This window comes from Budorcas taxicolor, chromosome 18 (assembly GCF_023091745.1).
Source record: "Budorcas taxicolor isolate Tak-1 chromosome 18, Takin1.1, whole genome shotgun sequence".
NCBI classification, from domain to species: Eukaryota; Metazoa; Chordata; class Mammalia; order Artiodactyla; family Bovidae; genus Budorcas; species Budorcas taxicolor.
Window position 1 is genome coordinate 53799406 of NC_068927.1, and position 21340 is coordinate 53820745.

At 53.4% G+C, this 21340-nt stretch overlaps 1 protein-coding gene across 1 annotated transcript; it reads left to right on the forward strand.

Moving 5' to 3' along the window:
* The first annotated feature begins 380 nt into the window (after positions 1-380).
* On the forward strand, positions 381-9858 carry BCL3 (BCL3 transcription coactivator). Its single transcript, XM_052655990.1, has 9 exons — positions 381-830; positions 2480-2633; positions 6905-7013; positions 7200-7404; positions 7513-7601; positions 7791-7868; positions 8445-8612; positions 8975-9092; positions 9220-9858. The coding sequence occupies exons 1-9, from the start codon at positions 575-577 to the stop codon at positions 9405-9407; spliced, it is 1365 nt and encodes a 454-aa protein (XP_052511950.1). The 5' UTR covers positions 381-574; the 3' UTR covers positions 9408-9858.
* The last annotated feature ends 11482 nt before the right edge of the window (positions 9859-21340 follow it).

Genomic DNA, 21340 nt, shown 5'->3' on the forward strand with positions numbered 1-21340 from the left:
GAGACAGAGACAGTGAGAACAGAGAGAGACACAGAGATAGAGAGACATCCATCCTGACCCTCGAGTCAGGGACAGTTCCAGACTGAGATACAGAGATGGAGACCTACAGCCAGAAAGAGACATTCACACACACACACACACACACACACACACACACACACACACACACACGGGGACGCAGCCTGAGGCCCGCAGCCGCAGGGGTGGGGACCCCGCGACCCCGCCTCCTTCCCACCCCCTGCCCGCCCCCGCCCCCCGCCGAGGCCCAGCCGCCCCGGGCGCCGCGGGGCCGGGAGGGGGCGGGCGTGGGGCGCGGCGCGGGCGGGGCGATCGGCGGGCGGCACCGCGGGACGGCGCGAGCGGCGGCGGGTCCAGGAAACCCCTGGGGCGGACGGGTGGCCCCGGGGGGGCCGGGGGCGGGGAGGCGGGCGGCCGGCACCGCCCGGGCCGACAAAAGTCCCTTCAGTTCAGCCGGCGGCAGGGGAAGTCCCGGCGCTCGGCGCAACCACCCTCCCGTGCCGCCGAGCCCAGCCGCGCTCCGGCCGCCCGCTCGGCCGCCGTCCCCGGCGGCCCCATGCCCCGATGCCCCGCGGGGACCATGGACGAGGGGCCCGTGGACCTGCGCACCCGGCCCAAGGCCACTGGACCCCCGGGCGCCGCGCTGCCGCTCCGCAAGCGCCCTCTGCGCGCGCCCTCCCCGGAGCCCGCCGCCCCGCGCGGCGCTGCGGGCCCCGTCGTCCCCCCGGATCCCCTCCGCGGTGGCTCCGACACACCGACTGTGCCCGCGCCCCCTCACGGCCTGGCGCGACCAGAGGCAATTTACTACCAGGGTGAGTGGCTTCCGCAGGTCATGGCCGGGTGGTGGGCAGGCAGTGCAGAGGGTCACCACCCGAGTCAGGCGGCAGAGCTCCGACCTTAACACAGGGGGGCCTCGGGAGCCGAGGGACAAAAGCCAAGGTCCCAAGGACACAGAGAGGGGGTTCCTGGGGAGTTGCGGGCAGAGCCTGAGGTCCCAAGGGTGCAGATATGGGAGCTTCAGAGCGCCAGCACCTTGGGACACCAGAGCTCTTGGAAGCTGGGTGTCCGAAGTCCTGAGATCTGAGACCCACCTATAGGGAACCAGGAGACAGAGCCTAGCAGTCCAGATATTGGGTCTCAGGGAGTCAAGTCCCAGGACCACAGAATTATAAACTCTTAAGAACCCAGATAAATAGGGTTATAAGGAATCAGCGGCTGGACCCAAGAAGCTGGGGGTTTTGGGATCCTTGAACTTTATGTAGGGTCAAAGAGAGTGAGGGGAACAGAGGCTGGGGTTCTAAGAAGACATATCCCCATTTGTCAAAATCTCGGGAACCCAGATGTCGGGAAAAGATGGGAACAGAGTGGGAGTACTGAGCACCCCAATATCTGGGATCACAAAAACCCAAGGAAACCGATCCCAATACCAGGGGTCCTAAGAGTCAGCAGGACAGAGACCTGGCGTTCCAAGCACCCACTTCTGTGTGCTTGCAAGTGATCAGTGTCTCACTGGTGTCATGACGTCAGGAGGCCTTAGGGGGGATTTGGGGACTGAGGATTCTAAGAACTGGGGGTCAGGACTGGGGAGTTCTGGGCCTCAAGGATATAGGGCCAGGGAGGATTTGGGGGTCTCTGGGCAGAAGCCCTGAGGGCACCAAGGCCTGGCATTGAACATGCAAGGACTAGGAAACTTGGGATTTCAGGAATGGAGCCCCCAAGGACCAGGAGATGACAGAGAACAGGCACTAGTCTTCCCATCCTGTCTCCGTCCCTGATATCCAGGAGGGGGCAGCCTCTCCCACAGCTGTGCCTGCGTCACAATCTCCGTGTGGCCCCCAGAGCTGCAGAGACCCCAGGCCTTGGGCCTCCAGAACTTTGCCCAGTTTCTGCACCTTTCACCCCCTCAGGGTACAGCTTCAAGCCCTCCGTCAGGCCTGTCACTGCTTTCTCCCCTTTCCCATTCCCCCATGAAAACCTGAGCCTCAGTTTTCCCCATCTGAGTGATGGGTAGATGTAGATTTGCCAGCTACCTCGGTGCCCTCCAGCAGTTTGATCTATGCCGGATTCTGGCACTACGCACTCTCCCCAAACTCTGTACACATTCATCCCACCCCCTCCACCTGGTGCTTCATCCACCCTTACCTTCCTCAGCCACAGATTCACTCAGCAAACTGGTCCTGAGGTCCCCATGCTGGGCGATAGTGCAGAATCTTTGCCTAGTAGAAGATGAGGGGTCAGACAGAAATAAAGATAAGTGACAATGTCCAAGGCTGGGGAGGGGAGCTGCAGGAGCGCAGAGGAGGGCCGTGGTAGAGGAGTTTGTCTTGGGCCTTGAGGGCTCAGGAGGAGATGCAGAAGGAACCAAGGGAAAAGGGCAGGTGACACAGAGTGAAGGCCTGGAGCTAGGGGGCAGGCTGATGATCTGTGGGTTTGGCCTCATGCATGTCCTTTCTCTTACCAGGACCTTTACTGTCCCTGTACCCCACCCCGACCATGGGTTCCCCCTTTCCTCTGCTGAACTTGCCTACACCTCTGTACCCCATGGTGTGCTCCATGGAACACCCCCTGTCAGCTGACATCGCCATGGCCACGCGAGCTGATGAGGATGGAGATACGTGAGTGACAGTCCCCCATTCATGGAGGGGAATAGAAGGGTGGGGAGGCCAACCCTCCTCCCACCTCACCCACCCACTGCAACACAGGGGCACTCAGCACGAGCTTTCAAGTTACCTGCACTGAGTTAGAATCCTGTCTCCCCGTCTATGCAACTTTGAGGAAGCCCCTTTCCCTTTCTGAGCCTCAGTTTCCTCTTTTGAAAAATGGGCACCCTGAGAACACTTACCTCCCAGGACTGTTTTTGAAGCAGTGGGCTTTTAAAGTTTTTACCAAAAGCCAAAAATGGGAAAGACATTTTAGATTGACTTATTATATGAATTATACATGTTAAGCTCCTTGCACAGAGCCTTGTAGATTGAAAGTGCTCAATCTGTATTAATTAATGTTATTATTATCATTATTACCTTTTGCTAAGCACACACACATATATAAACTTGAAATAAAAATTGCACAGAACAAAACAGCACTCATGCTTACAACATGGGAGCTACTTTGGGGTTTTCTATTCTAGTCATGTCGCTGTTTCCTGGTCATAGCCCACTAAATTAATTTCACAATTTTTTAAGTTGATTTCACAAATCTCACGGTTTTATCATCTATTATTTGAAGGACAGGCTTCTGAGCTGCATGAAGCCACCGAGAAATCCTGCATGGGAGCATTTAGCCCAGGCCTAGCACTCAGAAAAACACTTGACCACCATGGTTATTATGGTAATTCTACCAACCTCGGATGGAATCTCAGCTGGTCACTTTCTCACACCTCTCTGCCTCAGTTTCCCGCTGTACAAACAAGAACCACAAGATGAAGGTCTCTATGAGGCAGAAAAGAAATGATTTCAATAAAGCAATTGTCTAGGAATGGGCTTGGGGACTCTGGAAACCACAGGGGGAGATGCAAGGAAAGTGGCGGGGGGGGGGGGGCTCTCCACCACTGGCCCCTGGGTGACTTCACATCCCCAAGCCTCAGTTTCCCTATCTGGAAATCAGGCCTCGTGATCACAATGCGGATTCAATGCAGTGAAGTACAGGACTTACAGTGCATAGAACAGGGCCGGGCACACAGTCGATGCTCAGTACATGGGAGTGGATTTTGTTGAAACAGAGCTCCCAGGGTGGCTGTGGACTATCCTTGCGAACCCAAGCAGGACAAAGTGTCTGAGTTATAAATGTATCTTTATATATATGTATATATATAAAGATAAATATATTTATACACAAAGGCCTCGGTAAAACTAGTTCCCGCCGCCTCTGGGTACCTGTGGGGTCATCTGTGAAATAGATTCAATTTGTCTCTGTCCCCAGGGGTGGTTTGTTTGCAGCCTGTGAAAGCCGGGTGCAGAAGACCTGGCACACCACTCTCCAGCCCCACGCCCCAGTCTCCCTCCCCGCCCTCCCCCCTCTCCCCCAAAGCAAACACTTCTGCCTCAGCTGCCTGGTGGGGGAAATCCCTTCCCGCAGAACTTGACCGCAGCCCAGCTGCTCTGCCTTCCCCACGTCAGCACCCGTCACTCACTCGCAGCCTCCCCCTCCTGGCGCTCCCTCTAACCTTAACCCCTTCCGCTGGGGCCGAGGCTTTACCGGAATGGGCAGCGGGCCGGGCGGGGGCGGGGGTGGGGGGACACGCTAGGTCTGGATCCCCAAAGGGGCAATGCTACGGTTGGGAGGCTGGACTTCGAGGTATTCAGGGCAGTAAGATCTCAGGGCATTTGCAATCACCCACCCACCCCCTCCCAAAGGTCTGGCAGTGGGGAGCTGGAAGTCTGAGTTTCCACGAGGTGGGGGGGGGGGGGGGGAGAGGGGACGCGTTCTGAGTCCCGGAGGGCAGAAGTTGGGGTACTACATGCCTTGACCGCTGAGCGAGTAAGGCGCCGGGCGGCAGGGCAGCCGGGGGAGCCTAAAACTCGGCCCGACGGGGACAGTCTGTACCCTTCAAGAGTTAGGGCATCGTATGCCAGGGTCGCAGGAGGATGCATGCCAGGATGTGGGGGACAGAGAGGCAGCTGGATTCTGAACCCTGAGGCATGGAGTCTTAGCGAGGTCCCCTGGCTGGAGCAATTGGGGTCCTTTCTTGCCCCCAAGGTAACTAGAGAGAGCTCTTTGGGTCGGGCTCCCCTCTCCGCCTCATTCGAGGATGGAAGTTGGGGTGCCGGGGTGGCCAGGGTAGATCCCCGAAGGGCCAGGCTTCCCTCCCCAGGGAGCAGGAAGCGGAGCCCCGCCCAGCAGACCTGTTACTGGAAGTCCGAGGGCTGGGCCGCCCCTCCCGTCCCCACTTCCTCCAGCCCCGCCCCACCCCCTGCGGCCCGCGCGTTTATGGGAACTCAGGCCTGGACGGTTTCTCTGAAATCATTTCTCCCTCTGCCCTCGCTTAACCCCGCCCGCCCCGAAGGGGACCCAGGCGGGGCGTCCTGAGAGATGCGGGGAGGGGACGGAGCCTTTCCCCGGGGGGCCCTGGCCCAGGTCCGACCCCTTCCCCGAGATTTCTTTTTCAAACGTGGCTCTCCCGGTTCAGTATCCGGGTTCAGCGTTTCACCTGCAGAATCTTCCTGGGAGCTGGGAGCTATTGCGGGAGACACTTTACCGAGGAGAAACCCGAGGCGGTAAAGGGCCACGTGACTTTGCCCACGCTTCAGGGCAAGAGAGATTTACAACCCTGGCTCAGCCCCCGCAAAGCCCTCAGGTGCGGCAGAACTTCTCTGCCTCCAGCATTTAGGAGGTGGATTCTAGAAGTCTATTCCGCCGTGGGGAGGACCACCGTTCACCTCTCTTAGCCTGGCCCAGGTTTGGCAGCAAGCAGCGGCGGGTGAGAAGGAAGTTGACCCCAGTAAGTGGCCTTTAAATAGAGGTTGTGGGGCCTGTGTAACTTCAGCCAGCCTTATGGACTCAGCGCCAGCGTCCCCCCATCCCCCTACACTCATCCCAGATTGTCTTCAGCTCTGAATGGCTCTTCCAGCTTCGGGGGCCCTGAGAAGCTGGCAGGAGGTTTAAAGGGTTCTCCAGCTCAGTGCCCGAGGGGATGGAGACAGCAGGACTGGGCAGAGGGAGAATTCGAGGTGCTCTGTAGTTTCAACTGGGCCTCAGGGATCCCGCAGGGAATATGGCAGCTGGAGCGGCCTTTCAGAGAGTTGGGCCCAGAAGGCTGGGCCTTCTATGCCGGCACGGACCAGTCAGCGGATGCCACTGGGTGGCGTCTACCCACCCCCATGACCTGGGCAAGCAGCCCTTTTCAGCGGTGGGTAATTCCCAGAGAGGGCCGAGACTTGACAACCTTCCCAGAAGCTGAGGAAATGGAGTCCTTCAGTCCTAAAGTGGGGATCTGGGTTGCGCAGTCAGGCCTCCCAAGCAACAACCATCATCCCTGTTTGTCCCACCTGTGCCGTCATCTCCCTTCTGGACAAAACTTGCCCCATGTACCTACTCTTGGGTTGGAGGCTGAACGTGATCTCCAGTCACCACAGATGGAGATCATCCAGTTCATCCCCAACCCATTCCACAGATGAGAAAACTGTGGCCTGGAATGGGGTGAGCACATGGTCCCCAGCTTCAAGGATGGTCAGGGAGCCTTGAGAGGGCCTCATCTATTCAGGGTGTTTGTGGAGCACTTTCTCAGCACCAGCCACTGTCGTAGGCACTGGAAAAATGCTTTACCTGGTGGAGCTGACATTCTATCGAGGGAGATTCAGACAGGAAACAGTGTAAGATGTCAGGTGATGATGTGGAGGAAAATAAAGCCTGGGGGTGGGAGGGAGCCGCTGCCATACCATTTTAGCAGAGGCCCCAGTGAGGGGAGTTAGCCCTAAAGATATGGGGGCGGGGGAGATACTGTTCCTGGCAGAGGGAACTGCCAGTGCAAAGGCCTAGGAGGCAAGCATGCTTGGTATGTTTGAGGGACAGCAAGGAGGCTAGTGGCCAGAGTGAACTGAGGAGAGTGAACAGAGATGACATCAAAAGAGGGAGAGACAAGATCACCCCTGGGCCTGTGGGCCATGGTGAGGACTTTGAGAATTCCATGCAGAAAAGGGGCATGATCTGACTTAGGTTCTAAAAGGGTCTCTCTAGCTGCTATGTGGGGAGCAGACAGCAGGGCACTGTGGAAGTAGAGAGGCCAGTAAAGAGGGAGATGATGGTGCCTGAACCAGGATGGAGGGAATGGGGAGCGGTGGTTGGATACCCGCGTCACTTCTAAAGCATCCTGCGCATTCTGGAGTTAGCACTGCTAAGCGTACAGGGGTGAGAGGTGAGCACTCTCATGCCTGTGATTCTCCACCCCCAGGCCACTCCACATTGCCGTGGTGCAGGGCAATCTGCCAGCTGTGCATCGCCTCGTCAACCTCTTCCAGCACGGCGGCCGGGAGCTGGACATCTACAACAACCTCCGGCAGGTGAGACTGGGGACCTGAGTCCTAGGGGAAGAAGAGCTGGGGGCCCTGACGCTTGAATCTGAGGGAGGAGGTGCTCAGATTTCTGGTTCAGACGACTGCTGGGGGTCAGGACTCGGAGACTCTGAGGGAGGCAGGACTGGGTCGCAGGGCAGGAAACAGGAGTCCCTCACAGTCTCTCTTCCCCAGACACCGCTACACCTAGCTGTGATCACCACCTTGCCGTCTGTGGTCCGGCTCCTGGTGATGGCCGGTGCCAGCCCCATGGCACTGGACCGCCACGGCCAGACAGCAGCCCACCTGGCATGCGAGCACCGCAGCCCCGCCTGCCTGCGGGCCCTGCTGGACAGCGCGGCCGGGGGCACCATGGACCTGGAGGCCCGCAATTACGATGGTGAGCACCTACCCGGGCGCTGGGTGGGGGCTGTCTGGTAGGACCTGGAGTCCTTCTGAGGCTGCAAAACCCCAGGCCTACGTTTAACTGAGTCTCCCGCTCCTTCAGGGCTCACCGCCCTGCACGTGGCCGTGAACACCGAGTGCCAAGAAGCGGTGCTGCTCTTGTTGGAGCACGGCGCGGACATCGACGCGGTGGTGAGCGCGCTTGGGCGGGGGGGGGGGGGGGGTGGGATGGGGGCGCCTGGAGGAGCAGGGAGGGGCGGGGCCAACGGAGCGGGGCTCGAAGTACCTAAGGAAACATGCTGGACCCAGCCGTTGGGATGCGGGCCTCCAGCTGCTTGGGCAGAGCAAGGGGACGCTCAAAACTTTCCTTCCTTGCCGCAGGACATTAAGAGCGGCCGCTCCCCACTCATCCACGCCGTGGAAAACAACAGCCTGAGCATGGTCCAGCTGCTGCTGCAGGTGGGTACGGCCCCTTTATGTGGCCTCTCGCCCACCGTCTCCTCTGGCCCTGACCGCCTGTCACTCCATCCCTGCCACCGACCCCTCCTCCTTCCAGCTCTTGCACTTGTGCTTGCTACGCTTCCAGCCCCGACCCTTCCTCCTAGGCCTCCTTCCGCCAACCCTAGGACTTCACTCCTCCAGACTACGAACCAGTCCTAGGCCATCTCGCATTCCTTCCTCTAAACCCCCAAAACGTTCCAGGCCCCTCCCAGCTAGAGTCTTGCTGACCCTTGTCTTCCGGCTTTGGTCCAGTCCCCGCGCTCCTTCCGCCCTCACTCCGTCCACGATTAGGCCCAGACCCCTGTACCGGTCTCTTCTCTGACCCCGCCCCCTTTGCCTTGGCCTTGGCTGCCGAGTCCATGGCCAACGGATTCGGTGCCGCCCCCCGACCCTCTTGGTCCCGCCCCTGTTTCCAGTTTCCACCCTTCTCTGACCTTCCCCGGGTCTGGCCCCGCCCCAGCGTGTGGCCCCGCCCTTGGGTCCCGCCCCCTTCCACCCAGGCGGTGGTCCTGACTCGCGCCTCCCCGCCCGCAGCACGGCGCCAACGTGAACGCGCAGATGTACTCCGGCAGCTCTGCGCTGCACTCGGCGTCCGGCCGCGGGCTCCTCCCGCTCGTGCGCACGCTGGTCCGCAGCGGCGCAGACAGCGGCCTCAAGAACTGCCACAACGACACACCGCTTATGGTGGCGCGCAGCCGCCGGGTGAGTGCGCACGCTGGTGGCGGTGGGGGGTTGCGGGAGTTGGTGGGGGGTCGGGGCTGAATGGGGGGTGGTTCTGTGCCCGAGCGCCGGTCTGCAAGGATGGGACAGATGAGTGGCATGTGTGTGCGTGTAAGTGCCAGGGCGTGGAGGCGAGCCGGTGCAGCCTGACGCGTGGGTGTGAGTTCTAGGCAGAGGAGAGACTGAGGCCCGAAGAAAGAAGTGACTTGCCCTCTTGCACGTCCTGAGAGAGAGGCGAGGCTCCCTGAGCTAGGAGACTCAGGAACCGGGAACCGGGAGAAATGCAGAGAGGCAGGGCTGTGTGGGCAGGGCTGGCCCGGAGGTGATCGTGCAGCGTCCCACAGGTCATCGACATCCTGAGAGGCAAGGCCACACGGCCTGCTCCGGCATCCCAGCCGGAGCCTTCCCCGGACCGGAGCACCACCACGTCCCCTGAGAGCAGCAGCCGCCTCAGCTCCAACGGTGAGAAGCCAGACCGCAGGCCAGCCCCCGAGCTCCCAGAACCCAGGGGCCGGGACCCCCAGCCTCCTCCTCCCTGGCTCTGGCCTCTGGCCGCCCTCACCCCCTCGTCTTTCTTCTCTTCCTGCAGGCCTTCTGTCAGCATCACCACCCTCCTCGCCCTCCCAGTCTCCCCCCAAGGACCCTTCTGGATTCCCCATGGCTCCCCCCAGTTTCTTCCTTCCTCCCTCATCTCCACCGACCTTCCTGCCCTATGCCGGGGTCCTCCGAGCCCCTGGCCGGCCGGTGCCCCCCTCCCCAGCTCCAGGAGGTAGCTGAGAGGAATGGGGGGGCAGATCTTGGACTCGTGAGGAGGGACCTCGCTACCCTGTGGGGTCAGCCCTCCTGGAAACTGTGAAGATCTCACTCTGCCCCCCCCCCCCCCACCCAGTCTTCTGGATCAGGATTTGCACAGAGGCACATATATCTACCCATAAACCCCCTCTTCTCAGCACGGATATTCCTCCATCTCAGCCCCGCCCCCAACCCAGGACTCTTACCCCCATTTTTCTCAGGCATCCTGGTCTCCCAGTCTTTCGTCTGGAACTGCCCCCCCAAAACGTTCATTTCCTTCTCCTCTCCCAGAGCTGGTGGAACCAAGGAACAGCTCTCCCTTCTGCACTCAACCCACTTCAGAGAGGAGGGAGAGATGGGCTGACTCCAGGCACTGATATCCATGTAAATTATTAGGCGTTTTGGTTGTATTTCTTTTGTAATAAACTATTTTTGTACCATATCCCTGGCTTTGCTGGGTCTCTTACATGAGGAGGTTGGGAGGAAGTGTGAGCGTGTGTGTGTGTGTGTGTGTGTGCGCGTGCTCACGCACGCACCTGGATGCCATATCCAGCTGACTCAACGTGAGTCTCAGACTAACAATGACAGGTGTGGGCGATGCTGGGACTTCCGGGTGTGTTGTAAACATCGTTGTGTCACTGTGCCGTTGTTTTCGGAGAGTGATGTGAAGTGTGATATCTTTCCAGAGGACCCTATTGGATTCCATAGTAACCTTGGGGGTGTGTGTGTGTGTGTGTGTGTCTCTGAAGGACTCTGCGGTTTGTATGGTCCCTGTGGTACCACAGCTGACTGTGTTGACCCGTTGTAAACTGTTAATTCCAGCTGTCTCTGGGTCTCCACGCATGAGTGTTCTTAACACTGAGACCTGCAGTTACTGTGTGATTGTTTCTGTGTGACCACTTTGCTTCGTGTATCACATTTATTCAGTGGCTCCAGGGCACCCCCCCCTACCAACATACATACATATATATATATACACACACACATATGTATATATGTGTATATATATACATATATGGGCTTCCCAGGTGGCACTAGTGGTTAAAGAACCTCCCCTGCTGGTGCAGGGGCCATAAGAGACACAGGTTCGATCAGGAAGATCTGGAGGAGAGCATGGCAATCCACTCCAGTATTCTTGCTAAAGAATCCCATAGACAGAGGAGCCTGCTGGGTTACAATCCATAGGGTCACAGAGTTGAATACAACTGAAGCAATTTAGCACATGTACACACACACACATATACATATATACATATGTGTATATAATTATGCACACACACATATATTTATATAGGCCTCACTGTGGGGCGTGTGGGATCCTAATTCCCCGACCAGGGATTGAAACTTCGCCCACTGCATTGGAAGGCAGATTCTTAACCACTGGCTCCCCCTCCCTGGGAAGTCCCCAGATATATTTTTGACTCTGTGGACACCTTTCTTATGTATCAGTCAGGGTTTGCATTCATTCCCTGTTGTCACTCGAACAAAGCACCCCAAATTCAGTGCCTTAAAACAGCACAACTTCATCCTCCTACAGTTCTGGAGGTCAGCAGTCCAAAATCAGCCTCACCAAGTCAAAGTGCCAGGAGAGCTGCTTCCCTCTGGAAGCCAGAGAGGAGAATCTGTCCCCTTGCATCATCCAGCCCACAGAGGCCTCCTGTGTTCCTTGGCTCACGGCCCCGTCCTTGTATCAGAGCAATTTCTGTCTTCCAATTGCACATCTACTCTGATCTCCTGTCCCCCTCTTACGAGGTCCCTCTGATTCCCTGGGGTCCACCCAGATAATCCAGGATAACCTCCCTTCTCAAGACCATTAACCTCCTCACATCTGCCAAATCCTTTTTGCCATATAAAGGAACAGTCACAGATTTCCAAGGGTTAGGATGTGGATATCATTGGGAGTTTTATTCAGCCAACTCCTTGGGTTCAGTCAGAGAAACAACATTACTAGCAAAAGGTATATGGATAAAAGATTCGATAAAGGGATTTGCTTGGGGACTTCCTTGGTAGTCCAGTGCTTATGACTCTGCACTCCCAATGCAGGGGGCCTGGGTTCAATCCTTGGTCAGGAAACTAGATCCCACATGCCACAACTAAGAGTCTGCATGCTACAGCTAAAGATCCCACATGCTGCAGCCAAATAGGCTAACATATAAATAATAAATAAATTTATTCTCTAACAGTTCTGGAGGCCAGAAGTTCAAAATCAAGGTGTCAATAGGCCACACTCCCTCCAAAGCCTCTTGGAGAGAATCCGCCCTTGCCTCTTCCAGCTTCCAGTGGCAGCTGGCATTCCTTGGCTTGTGGCCGCATCACTCCCATCTCTACCTCCCTCTTCACATGGCTGCCTTCTCTGTGTATCTGTGTCTTCTTTTCTGTCTCTTATAAGGACCATTTTCATTGGGCTTAGGACCCACCCAGACCCCATCCAGCACATGATCTCATTCTCGACATCCTAACCTGAAATGCATCTGCAAAGACTCTTTTTCCGAATAAGATCACATTCACAATTTCTGGGGTGTTCGGAATGTTTCCTTGGGGGAGGCCACTATTCAACCCAGGGCTTCTCAGGTAGTGCTAGTGGTAAAGAATCCGCCTGTCAATGCGGGAGATGGAGAAAATTCCCCTGGAGAAGGGAATGGCAACCCACTCCAGTATTCTTGCCTGGAGAATCCCGTGGACAGAAGAGCCTGACAGGCTGCAGTCTGTGGGGTTGCAAAGAGACACAACTGAGCGCACACACACACACACGCACGCACAGCTCAACCCACTACATGGGGGACTTTTGGGCGCTGTAAGCAGCTGCATGTGAGAACTTCCCTTGTGATAATCCCACCACATGAGCAAGGTCATGTGCAATGACTGGTCTCTCCAGCAGACAGTGAGCTCTGGGAGGGCAGTGTCCTCTTGCTGCCTGACCCACAGCAGCCAGCACACTGCCTGGCACGGAGCAGACCCCTGAGAAATGATGGCAGAATGCACTACGGTGTCTGTGATTCTTCATGACTGTGTCTGATCCCTTGTCCCACAGTGTGGCCAACGTGGGGACAAATATTAGCAGCAATGTATTGACCATGCGTGCTAAGTCGCTTCAGTCACATCTGACTCTTTGAGACCCTGTGGACTGTAGTCCGCCAGGCTCCTCTGCCCGTGGGATTCTCCAGGCAGGAATACTGGAGTGGCTTGCCATTCCCTCCTCCAGGGATTGAACCCCTGTCTCTTACGTCTCGTGTACTGGCAGGTGGGTTCTTTACCACAAGCACTGCCTGGGAAGTCCTGCATTGACCATAATGGTGCCCATATTCCAGATGGGAAAACTGAGACTCACAGAGAGCAAGCTGCCTGTCCAAGGCCAGGTCTGCTGCCTCCTAAACCCACGTTCACAGTCCCCGGGCCCTCTTGACTCACAGGAAGGTAGTGTGTGGTTGTGTCCATTATTTTAAGTGTGTGCGTGGGCACCTGTGTGTGGAAAGGAGAGCAGGTGTGTGATTGAGAGCACAGGCCCTGGAGTCAGAACTGGGCTCAAGTCCTGCGCTTCTGCTCCCTAGCTGTGTGACCTGGATTGGGTGACTTTCACAGCCCTGAGCCTCCACGTCCTCAACTGTAAAATGGGAATAATGTCCACTTCTCGGGGTCAATGGGTTGACGATGGTTTGATGAGAGGAGAGGAACCAGCCTCATCTTTGGCCTGGAATGTGTGTGTCAGGATCTCCTTGTATCTGTGGGTCCAGACAGTGGGTGATGTGCCTCTTTGTGTGTGGGAAACTATCTCTGGGTTCAAAAGCTGAACCCAGCCCCTGACCTTGGCAAGCTACTTCTCTAAAACAAAGGATCTGGCTTCTCCACGAATGGAAATCCCCACTCAGCCTCCTGACCTTGGGACTGGGCACGTGTCCTTCCACACCCAGCCCCCTTCCCCTGAAGAAAGGCAGACTCCTAGGAGGTAGAGAGGAGGGTCATAGAGAGGGTCTCCAGCCCCCCTACACCAGCTCTCCCAGAATTAAACACGCCTCCCTCAACCAGTGCCACCAAGACCGTTCTCCTCTGTGAAAGTCCGTGCATTCTTGAGCCAGAAGTCATACTTCCGAAGCAGTTCTCCATGAGCCTCACTCCTGTTGGAAAGTTTCACTTGTAACCACCACCCTGGGCAAGCCTGCACGCTCAGTCAGAGAATATCACCTCCAAGTGCCTGCATTGCTGTTTCTGTGTGCTGTGCTCAGTCACTCAGTTGTGTCTGACTCTTTGCAGCCCCATGGACTATAGCCTCCAGGCTCCTCTGTCCATGGGATTTCCCAAGCAAGAATACTAGAGTGGGTTGCCATTTCCTTCTCCAGCGGATCTTCCCGACCCAGCAATCGAACCCTTGTCTCCTGCATTGGCAGGTGGATTCTGTACCACCAGCACCACCTGGGAAGCTCCAAGTGCATGCAAGAAATTTTCCAAATCTTAAATATGGGTGCTATTCCCCTCAGATGCTTTTAAGAGCATTAGAACTAAACAGAGTGCATCAGCTGGTTGGTAAGGATTTGATGAGAGTGTAGGTGTGAGCTCCAGGTATGTGAGCAGACCCTGAGGTCAGCCACACCTCCATTTAACAGAAAGGGAGACTGAGGCCCAGAAAGGGGAAACTCTGACTTGGTGCAGCGATGAGTCCGGGATTCCAGGATTTACCTTCACCAAGCAATGGAATTCATCATCAAGAGTGCAACCACCAATACCGTGTACCTTCTGATGTGATGCTCAGAGAAGGACACAGCATCAGGACTTTATAATAGTCCTGCCACCAGAATCTGATCACAAGGAAATGTCGGACAAACCCAATCCTAGACATTGTTACTAAAGAACTAAGAAGTGGCCTGCGATTGATTCAAAACAAGTTCATGAAGCACAAAGATAGGCTGAGTGATTGTACCAGACTGAAAGACACTAAAAAAGACATCAAAACTAAGGGCATGAACTTCCCTGGCGGTCCAGCGGCTAAGACTTCGCCTTCCAGTGCAGCGGATGTGGGTTCCATCCCTGGCGGAGGAGCTGGTATCCCACATGGCATGTGGCCAAAAACCCAAAACATAAAATAGAAGCAATATTGTACTAAATTCAATAAAGACTAAAAATAGTCCACATTAAAAATAATTTAAAAAAACACCTAAATGCAGCTTGTGATCTCAGATTGAATACTGGACTGAAAAAAAATAGCTTGCTATGAAGGACAGTTTGGGAACAACTGGCGATTTGAATATAAACTGTGTTGTTAGATGTCAGTATTGGATCACTGTTAAATGTCCTGCTGTTGATAACCATACGGTGAATGTGTAAGATAATGTCCTTAGATTCTAAGCAAAAAGGCATAAAATCTGAAATTTACTCTCAAACTGTTCGAGGAAAGGAGAGCAAATAATTAAGCAAATTGGCAAACCGACAACTGGTCAATCTGGGTGAAGGGTATACAAGGCGTCTTTGTCCTATTCTTGCGACTTTTCTGTAAGTTTTAAATGATTTTGGAACAGAGAAGAGTCTGCAAATTAAAAGTCACGGTTTTAAGGCTCCACGTTTCTAAGAGGATAAGTCTGTGCACGCATCTGTGCTCAGACCTCGGGGAGTCGCAAAAAGTGAACTTGCTGCTTCAGACTGCTTTGGGGTGTGACCTGGGTTTTAGGGTGTGTTTAAGGTCTAGGGATGTGGTCAAGGCCCTGGGGGCGTGGCCAAAGTTTCAGGCGTGGCCAGAATGAGGGGCCGGCCAAATCCTTGGGTGTGGACAGATTCTCAGAGGTGTGGCCAGAGCCTACCAATAGGGCCTGAGAAACTGAGTTCCCAAGGGAGGAGTAAATCTGTGCCTAGAGCGCCCTCTTGTGGCTACCCCTGGTGTGTGGCCTCCACTTTTAAAAACTGTTGAGTCGCTCAGTCGTGTCCGACTCCTTGCGACCCCATGGACTGCAGCACGCCAGCACGCCAGGCCTCCCTGTCCATCACCATCTCCTGGAGCTTACTCAAACTCGCGTCCATCGAGTCGGTAATACCATCCAACCATCTCGTCCTCTGTCGTCCCCTTCTCCTTCTGTCCTCAATCTCTCCCAGCATCAGGGTCTTTTCAATTAAGTCAGTTCTTCACATTAGGTGGCCAAAGTATTGGAGCTTCAGCTTCAGCATCAGTCCTTCCAATGAATATTCAGGACTGATTTCCTTTAGGAAGGAATGGTTGGATCTCCCTACAGTCGAAGGGACTCTCAAAGAGTCTTCTCAAAACCCCATGTCAAAAGCATTAATTCTTCGGTGCTCAGCTTTCTTTGTGGTCCAACTCTCACATCCATACATGACTACTGGAAAAACCATAGCTTTGACTAGATGGACCTTTGCTGGCAAAGTAATGTCTCTGCTTTTTAATATGCTGTCTAGATTGGTCATAACTTTTCTTCCAAAGAGCAAGTGTCTTTTAATTTCATGGATCCACTCACCATCTGCAGTGATTTTGGACCCCAAGAAAATAGTCTGTCACTGTTTCCACTGTTTCTCCATCTATTTGCCATGAAGTGGTGGGACTAGATGTCATGATCTTAGTTTTCTGAATGTTGAGGTTTAAGCCAACTTTTCCACTCTCTTCTTTCACTTTCATCAAGAGGCTCTTTAGTTCTTCTTCACTTTCTGCCATGAGGGTGGTGTCATCTGCATATCTGAGGTTATTGATATTTCTCCCGGCAATCTTGATTCCAGCTTGTGCTTCATCCATCCCAGCATTTCTCATAATGTACTCTGCATATAAGTTAAATAAGCAGGGTGACAATATACAGCCTTGATGTACTCCTTTCCCTATTTGGAACCAGTGTGTTGTTCCATGTCCAGTTCTAACTGTTGCTTCCTGACCTGCATACAGATTTCTCAAGAGGCAAGTCAGGTGGTCTGGTATTCTCATCTCTTTAAGAATTTTCCAGAGTTTGTTGTGGTCCACCCAATGAAAAGCTTTGGCATAGTCAATAAAGCAGAAATAGATGTTTTTCTGGAAGTCTCGCTTTTTTGATGATCCAGCGGGTGTTGGCAATTTGATCTTTGGTTCCTCTGCCTTTTCTAAATCCAGCTTGAACGTCTGGAAGTTCACAGTTCATGAACTGTTGAAGCCTGGCTTGGAGAATTTTGAGCATTACTTTGCTAGCGTGTGAGATGAGTGCAATTGTGCAGTAGTTTGAGCATTCTTTAGCATTGCTTTTCTTTGGGATTGGAATGAAAACTGACCTTTTCCAGTACTGTGGCCACTGCTGAGTTTTCCAAATTTGCTGGCATATTAAATGTGGCACTTTCACAGCATCATCTTTCAGGATTTGAAGTAGCTCAACTGGAATTCTATCACCTGCACTAGCTTTGTTCATAGTGATGCTTCCTAAGGCCCACTTGACTTTGCATTCCAGAATGTCTGGCTCTAGGTTGGTGATCACACCATTGTGGTTATCTGGGTCATGAAGATCTTTTTTGTATCATTCTTCTGTGTATTCTTGCCACCTCTTCTTAATATCTTCTGCTTCTGTTAGGTCCATACCATTTCTGTCCTTTTTTGTGCCCATCTTTGCATGAAATCACTCCCTATTTCCCTCTAACTCCCTTCCTTCAGCCCCAGGCAATCCCCAATATACTTTCTGTCTCTGTAGATTTGCCTATTCTGGACATTTTATATAAATCAAATCATATAACGTGTGGTCTTTTATGACTGGCTTCTTTTACTTTAGCGTAATGTTTCTGAGGTTCATCCATTCCTTTTAATGGTCAAATGATATTCCATCGTATATTGCATTCAATTTACCCATTTATCCATTCTCATCTGACAGACATTTAAGTTGTTTCCACAAATCTTTGTGTGGATATATGTCTTTAAATGTTATCTCTTTCTTTTTGGCTATGCTGGGTCTTCATTGGTACACGGGCTTTTATCGAGTTGTGGCAAGTGGCGGGGGTGGGTACTCTCTAGTGGCGGTGGACAGGCTTCTCATTGCAGTGACTTATCATGTTGTGGAGCAGGGGCTCTAAGCTGTGCAGGCTTCAGCAGTTGCAGCTTGAGAGCTCAGTAGTTGTGGCTCCCGGCTCTGCAACACAGGCTCAATAGTTGTGGTACACGGGCTTTCTTGCTCCAGAGCGTGTGGGATCTTCCCGGATCAAGGATCAAACCTTTGTCCCCTGCATTGGCAGGCAGATTCTTTACCACTGAGCCACCAGGGAAGCTCCTGGATGTATGTTTTTAATTCTCTGCGATAGGTCGAGATAGGCATGGAGCTCCTGGACCATGTGATGACAGTGTTAAACATTTTGAAGAGCTACCAAACTATTTTCTGCAGCAGCTGCAACATTTTACATCCTCACTAGCAGTGCCTGAGGCTTCCAGTTTCTTCACAGCCTCTCCAATACTTATTGTCTGTCTTTGGAGAAGGGAGCGCTACACAGCTTGTGGGATCTTAGCCCCAGACCAAGGATGGCACCTATGCCCCCTGCATTGGAAGCACAGAGTCTTAATCACTGGACCACCAGGGAAATCCTAGTATCTGTATTTTTTATTACAGCCTTCCTGGCAGGTGTGAAGTCGGATTTCCTTGTGGTTTCGATTTTCGTTTCCCTGACTTATCATGTCTTTTTCAGTATCTTTTCTTATCATCACTTCGTTTGTATCCACTTTGCAGCTACATGAACTCTTAACCAGTTTGCCATATGTGATCCAGATATTTTTAAAGCATTAACGATATCCTCGGAGTCCGTCTTTTCCCTTTGCTGTGTCTTATACTTTGTGCTCAGCGTTACCACTCATGGTTTCATCCTATTATCACAAACAATGCATTCCCCAGGTAATATAGTGTACTGGTTTCGCAATTTTTCTTACTTGGTATAAAAAAGGACGGAATGGCCACCCACTACAGTATTCTTGCCTACAAAATCCCACGGACAGAGGAGCCTGGAGGGCTAGTCCACGGGGTCGCAAAAAGAGCGGGACATGACTGAGCAGACACATGTAAATAACATTGTGTTATACTAACTCCTCTGTACTTGCTGTTTTTTTTTTTTTTTTCCTAAAGTCATTGTATTAGTTTCCTGTTGCTGCTGTAACAAAGAACCACGAACTGAGCGGCTTAAAACAACACATTTCCCTCACCGTCCTGGGGACCAGAAGCCCCAGATCAGTGTGCTGGCAGAGCGCCGCTCTCTCTGAAGGCTCTAGGGGAGTGTCCTTCCTTGCCTTTTCCTGGCTTCAGGCTTCTGCCAGCAATCCTTGGTTTATATGCGCATCACTCCATCCGCTGCCTCCATCGTCACATGGCTTTCTCCCAGGCAGGATACCTGTTTTTGCGTCCCGGTTTCCAGCCATACTGGACGTAGTGTGTGTATACTCAGTCGCTCAGTTGTTCTCAATTCTTTGTGACCTGGTGGACTACCGCCCACCAGGCTCCTCTGTCTATGGGATTTTCCAAGCAAGAATTCTGGAGTCCGTTGCCATTTCCTCCTCCAGGGGATCTTCCCGACCCAGGGATGGAACTCGCATCTCTTGCGTCTCCTGCATGGGCAGGTGGATTCTTTACCACTGGGCCACCTGGGAAGACTGGATGTATGGCACACCTCATCTAAACTTGGTTAAAGCCTACAAAACCTCATTTTCTAGCTCCATTCATAGGTTCTAGTGGACACAAATGGGGGAGGGGAACTATTCAACCCGGTAACACTCATCATTACGTTTTTACGATTCACACTATTGGAATGTGTGTCCATTTCATTCATTTGGACTGCTGTATGGAAGTCCTTTGTGGAAGGATACCACAATGTATTCATTCCTTCTCCTCATAGTGAAACTTGCCTTGTCTTCAGTTTTCTCCATTTCCGACAAGGCTGCAATTGATATCCCTGAACCTGTCTCCTGGAGTTTTTTAGGGCAGTATTTTTCAACCTGCCCAACAAGATCCATTAGTGGGTTGTGAAATCAATTTAGTGGGTTGCAAACACAATTTTTCCTTTAATGAAATGAAATTAACTAAAAGATACGAGAGCGCATGTGCATAGATGGGGTAAGGCTTGCCCCGTGGAACTGATTCAGGTATATAATGTCTCAATGTGAGCAAAAGTGTTTACAAGCCATAGCTCTGAAGGACGGAGCTGGCAATGGACTTGCCCTGCCAAGGCTTTGTTGGATCCTGTCAAATCACTCTCAAACCTGATTTGTCCATTTATACTTCCATCAACTCTTGGTCAACACTTGGCATGGTCAAAATTTTGAATTTTTGCCAGGCCAGTGGGTTGTCACCCTGCTTCCTGGAGGTGGAAACAGGCTGAGAGAGAGCAGGAAGTCAAGGAGCTGGGAGGTGGACCCTTCTGTCCTGACCACAAAGACCCAGTCTTCATTTAGTTTGAGATGAAAATTCAAAGATTCCACAAATTAAGGATTCTCAGGTTCTAAGAGATAAGGGATGGGGGCTGAGGAGGGAAGTAGAGTGCGATGGGGGCCTCAGATCTTACCCTAAACCTTCTCCCTCTCCTTCTACCTCAGGTTTTGAGAATTCAGTGAGAAAATGTAAAGCCTGACACACAGGGCTCGACAGAGAGTGTTAAATAAATGCCTTGTTGCTGCTGTTCAGCCACTCAGTGGTTTCTGACTCTTTGCGACCCCACGAACTGCAGCACGTCAGGCCTCCCTGTCCTTCACCATCTCCCGGAGCTTGCTCAAACTCATGTCCATTGAGTCGGTGATGCCATTCAACCACCTCATCCTTGTCGTCCCCTTCTCCTCCTGCCTTCAATCCTTCCCAGCATCAGGGTCTTTTCTAATGAGTCAGCTCTTCGCATCAGGTGACCAAAGTATTGGAGCTTCAGCTTCAGCATCAGTTCTTCCAATGAATTTTCAGGGTTGATTTCCTTTAGGATTGACTGGTTTGATCTACTATTATTATTACTATTATTCTCTGATTAGAAATTCTCTGTGCTGTGTGCTTAGTCGCTTCAGTCGTGTCCGGCTCTATGTGACACCATGAAGTGTAGCCTTCCAGGCTCCTCAGTCTATGGGGATTCTCCAGGCAAGAATACTGGAACAGGTTTCCATGCCCTCTTCCAGGGGCTCTTCCCAACTCAGGGATCGAACCCAGGTCTCCCGCACTGCAGGCAGATTCTTTACCGTCTGAGCCACCAGGGAAGAAATTCTCTAGATATGGGCACATTTGTAATCACAAGTAGGCCAGTTTCCTGGCCGGGGCGTGGCCAGGAAGCCAGGGGGCGTGGCCTGGATCCCTTGAGGGACGAGGGACGGTCCGACCTACCAGGGCCCAGCGTGGCTGCCCAGCGCGCAGCCCTGGCTGGGTAGCAGCTTCTCTCCAGCCCTGCTCTGGGCAGCTGCTGCAGTCATGAGCCCCATCTTCCCCCCTCACCCGCTGGGGACCCAGAAGCCCCCACCACCTCCTTTGGAAATCTGAGTGTCTCAATTCCAGCCTGACTGCTCTCAGGCCCCTGCTTATGGGGACCCAGGAATTATGTCACCAGATTCCTGCTCCCTCAGACACCCTCCTCCCGACTCCTGCTCTTAGGGGACCCACGGGTCTGGGCACGCTGTGTTTCTTCTCTGGGACAGAAGGGTCTCACTATTTCCCTAACGTTTCCTCCTAGAAGGTTCAGCTCCAACCTTTAATCCCATACCACGACCAATGACTCAAACTTTGACCCACGACCCAGGAAAGCTACCTCCCAACACCACTCCCCTTCACGGTCTGGGTAGCTAAACTCCCAGCCCCACCCTCGCCCCCAACAAAAGTCCTAGATTCCCCCAACCCCTCCTCCACTGCTAACTTGGGACCCAGCCCCCCCACCCCTCCCCAGAAAGGGCCCAGGCATCGGACCTGCGATTCCCACCCACCCAGGAAGTTCTGTCGCCACCCATCAAAGCCACCCCATCCGGCTTTCCTTTGGGATCGGAC